Source organism: Paroedura picta, chromosome 11 (genome assembly GCF_049243985.1).
Source record: "Paroedura picta isolate Pp20150507F chromosome 11, Ppicta_v3.0, whole genome shotgun sequence".
In the NCBI taxonomy this organism is placed as follows: domain Eukaryota; kingdom Metazoa; phylum Chordata; class Lepidosauria; order Squamata; family Gekkonidae; genus Paroedura; species Paroedura picta.
The window spans coordinates 45,297,096-45,309,673 of NC_135379.1; the positions used below are offsets into that span (position 1 = coordinate 45,297,096).

The following is a 12,578-nucleotide window of genomic DNA, read 5'->3' on the forward strand; positions in this document are numbered from 1 at the left end:
GATTTATCGCTCAGGACGCTAACGACTACAAGTTAACAATAACCTCTTCCATACAGTTCATATACTCAGGGTTTAAAAGTCTTTCTTGACTTGAACTGTTCACTGTTCTTATACAGATAGCAAAGTCAGACTATAACATTGTGGTCAGTACGAAACACTGCTATGTAGGCAGCCAAACTGTGATCAGAGCGATATATCAGGTGGCCATATAGCCGACTGGATCATGCATAAATAACAGGTGTTTCCATCAGAGATGGCTGACTGCAATGACAGCTTTAAAGATAAAGGTTAAAAGGTACTTACAGGCAGCAATAAGGAAGATCAGAAAGGGATATAAATCTCCTTGCTTCTTAAAAACCTCAAATGCACTGTGCTAACTTTACTTCATTAAGACGTGTGACATGGATTACAAACCCACAGTGGCTTACTTTCTATCCACAAAGCCGACAGAGGGTTCTTGAAAAATGTACACATATCCAATGCTGCTTTTGAAGGAAACAAATGTCCCGAATGCTTACGTATGAGATTAATACATGTTCTGATAAAGTATTTTTTGCATTAGCTTTGCCTCATGACAAAACAAGGGGCATAAAAACTGAAAGAGAGGAGGAACCATTAGTATTTCAGGTGTTGCTTCCTGTTATCTCGGCACACACTAAAATAAACACTTCCAATAGCTAAGTTCTTTGACAAAGTACTAGCTTAACTGCTTTAGTAACAAGGCTCAGGCTGGGAGGATGGGACGGGGTTCTTAAAACCAGGTGCAATGCACAAGGCCCGATATGATACAGTTCCAGTACTCACGTCCCATTTCTCTCCCACCCACCCGATTCGTGTTAAAGAGTCAGTCCAATAGCAAGGGAATCTCCCAGATGGAGGCTAACTAGTTTGTTTTGGCATGAACTTGCTGCATTTATCTTGGCATGAGAGTTTTCGTAAGCAGCAGCCTACTTAATTAGATGCACCAAGATGACTGAGAAGGTGATAGTTTAGCGCTTCTATGCAGGCTGAATGAACTACATTGCGATATAAACCCAATTTAAATAAATATTTAAACAGGAAGGTAACAAATCAATGTATACCCGGAGCATTAAGAAACTATGTAGCCAAATGCAAGGTAATTACTTTGTGCACTGAAATGACATTAAGCCCAGTGCAGACATAATGCTTCCTGATCTCTTTACCAGAGTTAAGAGACCTGGAGGTTTCCTCCCGGGCTCCTCTGTTTGCAGTAGTAACCAAGGGTCATCTACATACAATTAATGCTAGTTATGATTAACCAGGGTCAGCAAATTCACCTCCAAACCCTGATTTTAAAGCTGGCTAAAGCTAACCGTAGTTTTGTTTTCTGTTTTTTTACTAGAGGGGTAATGGTTCCATGTGGGAAGGTGGCAGGAGAGCACAAATTTGTAGGACGTTCCCATTAAACACAGCTGAGATATCAAGCAAAATTACATCTATATAAGGACCCCAAAAAACCTCTAAAAGAATGTTAGTATACCTTCAAGAAAAAGCTTTCTAAAGCCTGGAAAGTATAGACTGAATCTAGGAGAAAAAACATTTTGCTGTTCCAATCTGCTCATGCCAATAAATGCAAAGTATTTGTAGGAAAACTACAAAATTAACACAATCTCTTTTTCCCCCTTGCATAGTATGAGAGATGTCACAACAATAATAACACCACTGTAGAGCCAAATGAAACTGGAATTTTCAAAAAAAACAGATCAAAATTAAGATAAATATTTCTGCATAAGAGAAATCTCAGTTGTGCAGATGTCTCTGCATCTGTGATGGGATAAATGTTGGCTACTATTCTAAAGAGAAGCTTGCTTTGCCGATAGTTGGGGTGACTACTATCTCTTAAATGCCTGCTGTGGTTGACCGGGCAAGATGGGACTAAAGACCCTTTGTTGTTTGTGTGTCACTTTTAAGCTTTTAAACTAAATTTTCCCAGTAGATTAACAGCATCAAAGGCTAAACGGCTGATTTAACTGTTGATACAAACTAACCATTCAATGCCAGAAAGAAACTTCTCTATCGCTTAAGAGTTAGCTCATTCATCTGTTTTGATAAAACTGATCTTTATAAATGACAAACATCCCATTGCTTGTCTGTTTCCCCCCCCTCCCCATCCACTTCTTCCCTTGTCCTAGGAATGCAAATAAAGAACAGTCTTCAGACATGCAAAGCAGAAAAAAACATGATGCATAAACTACAGAGGGCAGCCTCACCTTCTGCAAATAAAACTCCAAAACAATTCCAGTGTTCTAAGGTAAAGGTACAGGTATCCCCTGTGCAAGCACCGAGTCATGTCTGATCCTTGGGGTGACGCCCTCTAGCGTTTTCATGGCAGACTCAATATGGGGTGGTTTGCCAGTGCCTTCCCCAGTCATTACCGTTTACCCCTCAGCAAGCTGGGTACTCATTTTACTGACCTTGGAAGGATGGAAGGCTGAGTCAACCTTGAGCCGGCTACTGGGATCGAACTCCCAGCCTCATGGGCAGAGCTTCAGACTGCATGTCTGCTGCCTTACCACTCTGCGCCACAAGAGGCTCTTGTGTTCTGCCAGTGTTCTACCAATGTTATAAACTCTCATTTCTGCAAATGGCCAAGTCATATGGCCACACGTTTTGGTTTGGCTACAAGAAAAAGGTGGGATCTTCAATCCCTTTTTATCCAAAAGACATGGGTGGTTGTAAAGCAGAAGGCCAACTGTTCATGCTTGCAGGATTGTAATCCTGAAGCTCCAAATGAGAAATCACATATTTCCCCCACGCTCTTTTGTTTGCTGTGAATAAAAACTATTTCTGGGGATAACGTATAGACCCCACCTCAAGAAAATGCTAATTGAGCAACTGGATCTGTGCTTGCATAGCTGATTAAAGGAAACTGAATTGTGCCAATAAACTGTTTGGCTGTGATGGGAAAAATAGAAAGGGGCAGGGAGAACGGAGATGAAATCACATCTCCAGCACAAAGGCTAAGCAAGTGTTTAAATTAGGCTATGTATACATAGCATTTCCACTACAGCTAAAAAACACAAAAGGGGGGGGGTAGTTTCTGATCATGCATCTGATCTAAACAACAGACAAGCTTGTGAAATTAATGAATTCATTGTGGCACGAACTTTCGAGAGTCACCGCTCACTTCATTTTATTTATTTATGTATTTATTATTTGATTTATAGCCCACCACTGCTGCACAAAACAGCTCATGGTGGGCTAGAAAAGCATGAAGTACTGTCTTCAGTTCCATATATACATGCATACACAAACAGCAGAAGGACAGGTTGCTATGCAGAAGTTATTATGAAAAGTGTCCAGAAGGCCCAGTGTCACAGTTATGTGATATGGCAGAGCAGAGACTAAAAAGAGATCTGAAAAAGAACAGTAAATGGCTCACCACCAACCGCTGATTAATTTTATTACTGAAAATTCGGGGAAGCTGAAATGCTCCCCAATGGTTTCCATTCTTAATGTCTGACTTGTCCCTTTATTCTACTACTCAAAGACTTCCTTTGGGTAATATGCATGAGAGAAGGCATTACTAGCACATCAAAATATACATCACATTACAGGATTTATAAGTCACATGATAGACAGACAGACAGACCGGCTGCTTCGGGTTGGTTGAGCACTGGGAGGGTATTGTTTTGTGGGGGGTGGTTTTTAGCAGATAGAAGTTATTCTGAGTGTTTTATTTATTTATTTGTTTGTTTGTATTTATATACCGCCCTCCCCTGAGGTTCAGGGCGGTTTACATAAAAAATAAAAACGGTACATAGAACTTAGTTTACATCTTTCATAAAACAGTAATAATATTAACATTAAACTGTAACACAGGTGCAAAACATAACAATGCACACAGGTCCAGAGCAGGACACGTGGGAGGATTTTTTCTAGTAGGTGATTCCCTAATGGAGGCCAATAAATTATATTATAGGTGTTATATTCAACAAGGAGGAGTCCAGGATCATGCCCTTGAACTTGGCAAAGGTCACAGATGCGATTAGATTAGTTAGGGCCAGTGAGGGAGATGAGCTACAGCCGCTGTACCCAAGGTTTTGCAGTAATTAGATAAGGTTTTGGGGCCAACATACAGGGCACTACTGGTTGTGTCTTAGATATGGCATGGTTTGCCATACAGGAGTGACAGAATGGGCATGGAAGGAGAGAGGGTGTTATAACTCAACCTGGGAGAACTATTCCAGCAATTCTGGGCCAAGGGAGGTATGGTGGTGGGAGGAGGTTCAATAATAGGGGGAGAGTGGCACACACAGGTCCAGAAAGGCCCCAACTGTGGAAAAACGGTTGGTGGCCTGGGCGATGTGCTCGCTGTCCTTCAAACCTCCGTCCCATCCCCAAATTTGTAGGACAGAGGGCTAGGGTTGAGCCGGTGCTGATGTTCTGCAACGCCAGGTTGATCAAGAACAAATCCTCAACCCTGCAGGACTATTTCGCAGGCCATGGGGTAGACCTGGCGTGCATCACCAAGAGCTGGGTACACAAAGGTAAAACGGTCACCCTGAAAGATCTTGCACCACCCGGGTTCTCGGTCCTCCATCAGCCCCGGCCCCATGGTAGCTGGGGGGGTGGTGGCAATCCTAGTCCAGGACAGCTATGCCTTCAGGACTCTCCCAGCACCATCAATTCCAGGAGTTGAATGCATCAGCCTGACATGGGAATCGATCGAAAATGTGGCCATCTGGGTGGTGTACTGTTCACCCACTGCCCTTCTCAATGCCCTGCTGGGCCTGCTGGAGGCAGCGGCTGCCTGGATATTGCAGTTCCCCAAATTATTAATTTGGGGGGACTTTAATGTCCATGTGGATTCGTTAGCTCCAGGACTTGGCCCAGACCTGATGTCGGCCATGGACCTGGGGTTCTCACAGTTTGTTGCTGGTCCCACTCATCAGGCTGGCCACACCCTGGATCTGATCTCTGGTGCTGGTGTTGAGATCAATCTGGTGTCTAACAACGTTGTTCCACGGTCTGACCACCTTACCCTGAAGGCTCACCTATGGATTTCACCCCTCCCCTGTTTGGGTGACGAACGCATTTTAGTCCGCACACTGAGACTTATGAAATCCGAAGGATTCCTGAATGCTCTGCGGGACCCGATGCCCTCCAGTGTCTCGCTGGAGGCCTTGGTGGAGGACTGGCAGTCCCGCCTGTTGGCCACCATTGACGAAACAAACACAAAATATTATAGCATAAAAATTATATTCAAAATGCTCCTTCCAAAATATTAACTCTCAAAACAAGACTGAAGTTCCCCCCAACAATAATCTTTTAAACTGTAATAACTAATGTGATGGATACATAACTAAACAGTATCAAATATAACCTATCGTAAACTATACATATATTACATGGCATAATATAGTACTATATAATAGCCAGCCCTGTACTTTCAAAAATATTTCAAGATAATTTGCCACTTTTTTCATATCTACGCCAACCAAATCTACTTAAAGCATTTAACAGTGACACCTGTAAAATATTAGTGATATAAAACTCATATGTTAAACAAATGTCTAGAATACAAAAGGCTGTTTTGAACAGATATGTATTGGTACTGAGGATGCTGTTAAAAAAAACTGCTATTCCATACACAGAAAACACTATTGCAGACCATGCACTATGCCAAGTAAAACTGTACTGCAAAAACACATAGCCAATCAAGATGTAGAACTGATTAAAGAGTAAAATAAAAATCATCAGAATGTACCCTCCCACCAAAGTTCCACTCAAATGCTTATGGAGAAACCAGAATACAACTGGAAGTTTCTGTCTGAAAATATCAACAGAATTTTGAAAGTGCCCCCCACGCCCTGCTCTTTAAATTACATTCAGATTTCTGTGGTACTGTAATAACTTCAGTATGGAAGCATTGCAGCAGCACCCTGGGAAAATGCTTTTTTGCTCCAAAATCCACCGTCAATTTTAGGTTTTCAGTTTAGCACATCACACCACCACTTATATCTGTCGTCTTGGAAATATGACATGGTGCAGTGTGCGATATATATGCATAGAATAACTAAAGTAGCACTTTTTCTCGTAAGATATCAAACAGATTCCCATATTATAGTAAGTAGAAATTATCTCAAAGCATTAATGTAAAAACCCAAACATTTTGATTAAAAAGATTACAATGCAAGCTTTTTGAACCTTTCTGTTAGAGATATCTGACACCCAAATGTCAGTCTCTTTCAGATTTGGTGAACAAAAAAGATAAACAAACAAATTATGAGTGGGTAGACTGACCTCCGTAAAATTTGAAGGTGGTGAATTTTAGTGGGGAAAAAATTCCTGTTGCCTCTCAGCAATACAGGAGGCAGACTCTGAATCTGTTTTATTACAGAACAGGTTGCAGATATCTTCAAAGACAGACCTAAATCAGAATACTATGATGATAGCTGCCCCACTCTCTGAGTGGCCAGTAATTTCATACCACTGCACACAGTCCATTGTTTTTAACGCCAACCCACCTAGACAGAACAGTCCTAGATAGGAGATAGGAGAATGTGCCTGGGTCAACACTTTGACAATACACAGCTTGTAATTCCTCAAGATTCCTAGAACTACAGAAGAAAGTTTTCTGAAGAGTTTTCTGTGGGGAAAAGTCCCCCTAAGGATGTTCCCAATAATTTCTTCAGAGTATCCCATTCCTGAACCCTGATCAGGCTTAAACAGAGGGAGAGAAATAGCTAACAATACTTAATTCTCCATCCAATACTCTCAGTTTCAACAACAAAATTCAAATCTGATCTAGAAGAACGGAGACCTTCTCATCCGGTGAGGTCAAGAAGTCTTCCTTTGAGGATTAGGAACTTGTCCATACAAGTGTATGGACAAGTATGTGTGTGGGGGGGGGGGGGGGGCTCAACACTGCTTTAGGCTGATCCTGCATTGAGCAGGTCGTTGATAGCTGGTATGGCCTCTTCCAACTCTATGAGTCTATGAAATATGGTTTAGAAAACATCAGAAATGGCCCAAGACATTTTGCTGCAGAAAATCTACACAATGCCCTTTCCACCACTGTAAACACAATGGGAAATTTGGTGCCCTTCAATAACAGAGCTCCAAATCTACTTCCTCACGCAGCCGACATCCCAGTCCTAACAGTAGATCTGGCCCTTGAGCTAAAAGAAGAGAAATTCCCATTTGAACAAATAAATGCCTGAAGTAAAAAATGTTCAGTACAGATCAGCAAGACATTCTAAAAACAGGCTCATACTCCTTCCCTCATATTAAAAAAAAAAAAAAACAGCCGTACATGAACTTTCATTTAAAGCCCAGTTCCCCCACCTTTATTACAACATGCTGGGAAGCCCATGATAATTATAGTTTTAGTGCTTTTCCAGGTTTTCAGTAAACCTAGGAGATTCTTACCAGTTCTTGAGTATCCTGTGTTAATGGCAAAAATGTAGCTTCCAGAATAGCAACTTGGTCAGCACTCAATTTCTGCCACAGGCTAATAAGTAGAATTACCAGCTGGGTGGCACTTTTTACTTTTGTGAATGCCTGGAACATATTGGCTTGGTTTTCCTCGGCGGCATCTGCTAGAGCTATTACCTGCAAAAAATTGCAAACTTCTGTTAGGTATACTTTTACCATTCTTGAGCACTCAACACTAACATTGCATTTGGCTCACCCTTAGTTTTCCTTAGAAGAACCTCATGAACCTTGCTTTCCAAAAACATAAGCCAGACAGATTATAGAGTTATTATTTGCCATCTTCTTGAATGAGCAGTTGAGTTTAAAAGCCATGTGGTGCTGTGATTAATCTATTATTACAATCAGTACAGAAGGGACTCTCCATGGTCCACATGCATAGTATAATAGGGACTCCAGGGTGATTCTCAGTATATAATAGGACACAGAAGCCTTCCACAAATTGTAAGCACTCATTTTGAATACCACCTACAATATTAGTCCCTGCGTGATCATCCCTCTTTCAGTAACTTCCGCAGTGTATCGTTTAATCTAAAACCAGATAGCCTTTTGAGGACTTCTACATGGAAAGAACTAATCCTAATGTATCAAGGATATTTTCATTTAATCTACACATGCACACACTGCTTATAAAGACGGTACTTTTTGGCATGTGGCCGGTTCAGTGAAGTTTTCTAGTACAAGCATGGCCACTGGCGTGTGCCGATTTTGAAAAGGAAATTGAAGGTGTGCTGAACTAAAATGCCAGCTTTTAAAAAAAAATAACTGGTAGAATATTTTATCCTAGTGAAAAGATTCAGTGGTTCGGAGGAAAAAGACAATTAAAAACAGAACCAAGGTAAGTGATACTTTAATCATGGGAAATGTTTTCCTAAGCACACTATCCAGTTCCTACACATGCTCACAAAGAACAGCAAAGCAAAAATGTAACAGGAGATGTCTATGGCTTGCCTTATCCCCATCCCCACTGGGTCAGATTGGTCCTGCAAGGAGTAGACACTTCACTTGGGGAATACTTAATTTCAGATACCCAGTTTCTAGCCAGGGTAGCTTTAGATGTCTTTTAGGCTTGGGCAGATTCACCACCTGTGTTATTTTCAGGACTAAACCAACACTTAAGCATGCTCTGGAAACTTCTTAACTAAACTGCTCCAGCTAATCCAAAATGAGACCGTTTGGCTTCTAGCCAGGGCACATCAACACAAATTATTCTTGTTACTGGATTTTCGGGGCTAAAATCAAAGTGCTGGATGAACTATAAAGTCACCCTAGTATATTAAAATTGTTTGGCAAACTACTTGTGTAGGGGCCTGACTATCAAAGTGTCCTCAACCAATAATAGAGGGTTTTCAGCAATGGCTTCAGTAGTACATAACTCCTTCCCAAGCCTTAATTTGTTATTTTTAAATGATTTCTGAAAAGGCATATTTTCTATCAAGCCTTTTACGATCCTTAAGCTTGTTGCATTTTATCTCATTTTATCTCTATGCTGCTACTCGTGTTTCATAGTCTTATATTTATTGTGTCTGATTTATGTTACTGCTCCTATAATTTTATTATTTTTAATATAATTATTGTAAGACACTTCTAGGGCTATTTTGGGTAGAAAAGGTGGTAATTCCATTAAAATGAAAGAAAAGGGAAGTAAAAAAAACTCATGCACAAAGGATAACCACAAGATGTTTCTGATACATGATGATACAGCAGCTTCAACACAGCCTGATGCAAAAATTATGCATCAAGGCATCTTTGCATGTCTGAAATGATATATGGATAGTCAATGATATGGTTATATGATATGTGCATATGAAATGAAGAACAATTGATCAAAAGGAATTATAAGATGTGTTTTTTTTAATAACCCATCTTTTACTTACAAACGTTTTCCCCTTCATCTCCCCATAACAGACACTTGGTAAAGTATTTGGGGCTGAGACAGTTCTAACAGAACTGCTCTGTGAGAACAGCTCCTGTAGCTTGCATGTATAAAGTCATAGTTTCTACCCAGCTTCACAAAAACAGTTCAGTCATCAGCTCATTGGTTTGCATTTGCCAATACAAAGGGAACAGAAACTAGGTAATTCAACTATACTGGGGCAAGAGAGAACAACTCTGCTCCATCCTTTATATGGCAGCCTTTTAAATACTTGAAGATGGCTATCAGATCCTATCTCAATCGTCTCCTCTCCATGCTAAACAGACCAAACTCCCCCAACCTTTCCTCATACGTCTCAGTCTCCATACTTCTCACCATCTTTGTTACCCTCCACTGGATATTATCTAGTTTGTCTTCAACTGGGGTGCCCAAAACTGAACACAGGATTCCAAGTGAGGCCGAACCAGAGCAGAGTAAAGCAGTAACTTCTCCTCCCGTGATCTGGACATGATATTCCATTTGATACAGCCCAACATCCCATTTGCCTTTTTAGCCACCAACTCACACTGCTGACTCATGTTCAATGTATGGTCTACTAAGACTCCTAGATCCTTTTCACACATGCTACTGCCAAGACAAGTCTCCCCCACCCTTTACTGGTGTCTATGGTTTTTCCTACCTAAATGCAGAACTTTACATTTGTCCCTATTAAACTTCATTTTATTCAGTTTAGCGCACTTCTCGAGACTATCAAGATCATCCTGTATTCTGATTCTGTCTTCGGTTGTGTTTGCTACCCCTCCCAGTTTAGTATCACCTGCAAATTTAATAAGTATCCCCTCTAATCCCTCATCCTAATCCAAATAATTTATAAATATGTTGAATAACACAAGCCCCAGGAAAGATCCCTAGGGTACTCCACTTGTCACTCTTTTCCAAGAGGATGCTGAACCATTAGCATATATATCAAAACACAGGCTCTTTCACTGTCTACTCAGTATATTTCCTTGATTTTACCTCATTTTCACAAGGGCTTTAACATGAAAGAATACCACTGAAACCTGTTTGCAAGATAAGAAGAGAACATAGTCAGCTTTGCAATGATCAAAGATCCATTGGCACCAGCTCAAAAAGCCGAATATGTATAATAATTTTTACAGTCAATCAAATTTGTCTGCCATTTATAGCACTGTATGTGTGCATGCACACACGTATGCATTATTCTGGCTGACCAAATTCTCAACCTACTCTTTTAAACTTATCTATAGCTAAACAGATGCCAGCACATTAAAAAATAAATGAGAGCCCTTTGTATAAAATAAATGGAGGCAGAAGCCAAAGGAAAAAAATCCCTACATCAAGGTTATGCATTTAATTGGTCTTTATTAAAAATTTCACATTTGCTGTTGGCAGTGGTATGGTTTCACTTCAGAAGTGTTTTATATTCCCCTGGGAACTTCATCAACTTCACCCTCCAACAGCAACACCAAAAATATTTGATCAAAAAATTTTGCTCAAAAAATTGTACTATATAAAACTTATCCCAGCCTCTGTATGTCCAAGTCAAATTGAGGATATAGTTCAAAATTTTGTTTAGCATTCCAGACTGTTTTATTGTCCTTAATATTGCAAATATATTAATATCTCAGAAATTAAAGTTTGGGAGACATGAATTTAGGGCTTTATTTTCAAAGGGAGTAGATAGATCCTGAAGCAAAAAAAATTGGTATTTTGTGATAGGTTTAAATCAGTGGCAGTACAAATCGCAATCTAGTTGTTTTGAGCTGATTTGGTTTCTTTATCAAAGCAGAATGGCAGGATATGAACATGGTACATAAATAATTTAAAATGGCCAAAGTATTCAATACCACATAGACTTCCGAAAATTCCAACTGATTATTTGCACTGCAGATAAACTGGACAATTAGATGTAAAATCTATTTAATATATACTATCTCAATAAAAGCCTCTTGTGGTGGAGAGTGATAAGGTAGCAGACATGCAGTCTGAAGCTCTGCCCATGAGGCTGGGAGTTCAATCCCAGCAGCCGGCTCAAGGTTGACTCAGCCTTCCATCCTTCCGAGGTCAGTAAAATGAGTACCCAGCTTGCTGGGGGGGTAAAATGATAATGACTGGGGAAGGGAATGGCAAAACCACCCTGTATTAAGTCTGTCATGAAAACGCTAGAGGGCGTCACCCCAAGGATCAGACATGACCCGGTGCTTGCACAGGGGATACCTTTACCTTTACTCAATAAACCCAAGGTGGCTAGTGAAACAGCTAAAGTTGAAGGACACAGGCCTTGTACACATCTGACAATTTAAAGCCAACACACAATCGCAGTTAAAACCCAATGCGCAGAACGGCTTACTGTGTGGTCCTGAGTGGATTCATTGCAATATGATTCATAAAGTCCCACTGGCAGGAAGTGCATCAGCTTATCTACACAATGACTACCTTAACCAACTTGCAAATAGAACTCTTTATTTAAAGAAGACTGTATACATTTTCAAAACTAATGCATATATAGTTTGTAATCAATTGTAAATACTGGCAGCCTGTATGTGTGCATTTGTCTTGACAGATTCAAAATTTGGGAAACAGTTTCTCTCCACACTGAAAACTCCTATGAGGAATTAGGTTTTAAAAAGTAACTCTTGCCAAGTTCAAGGTGGGTTGTTGTTCTTGCATATGTAGGAAACAGGCCATTTTAAATGTTTGGCTAAAGGAAGAAGTTTGATTGGTTTTTTTACAGTTGTCCAGAACAATCGCCCTCAATCTCTCCTATGGCAACTCCAACTAGATCTTTAGCATAGGAATCCTTTACAGATAACTACAGCAGCATTACTGAGAGCAAGAGATTCATCCTTTTGCACTCAGTAATGCTGCTGTAGTTATCTGTAAAGGCAAAGTTAATATACAGATTAACGTGTATCGTTATACACTGTTAAAAACACAATAGCTAATTAATGATTCATTGCAGAACAATCTTATTGTAAAATACTGCTCAAATATATTTAACCTGCAGTCACCAAATTAGTACAAAAACCAACATTTTTAAATATGTGGTATACCTTGGTTTCTCTTTAGATCGCATAAATCTTTTGCCTAAACATGTAGCTAATATTTATAAACATAAGATTAACACCCTAATTTAACAAGACTACCGTTGTCTTCCTAATTACTGTAAAGCAAGAGCAAAGAAGGGACTTTCTCAACACTGAAGAGGCAATGTCATGGCCTT

The 12,578-nt window shown here is 40.1% G+C and overlaps 1 protein-coding gene across 3 annotated transcripts in view; it reads right to left on the bottom strand.

Annotated features, from left to right (window-relative positions):
* BBS9 (Bardet-Biedl syndrome 9) overlaps nt 1-12,578 on the bottom strand; it is a 249,944-nt gene that overhangs the window by 138,035 nt on the left and 99,331 nt on the right. For 2 of the 3 annotated variants that reach the window (XR_013225256.1, XM_077302586.1), the window contains exon 19: nt 7,396-7,578. The exons of the other annotated variant lie outside the window; for it this stretch is intronic. Coding sequence is in view for 1 of the 2 variants with exons in the window: in XM_077302586.1 (XP_077158701.1) it covers nt 7,396-7,578 (183 nt within the window). In the remaining variant the exon portion in view is untranslated. The remainder of the gene's footprint in view (nt 1-7,395; nt 7,579-12,578) is intronic. 3 annotated transcript variants of the gene reach the window in all.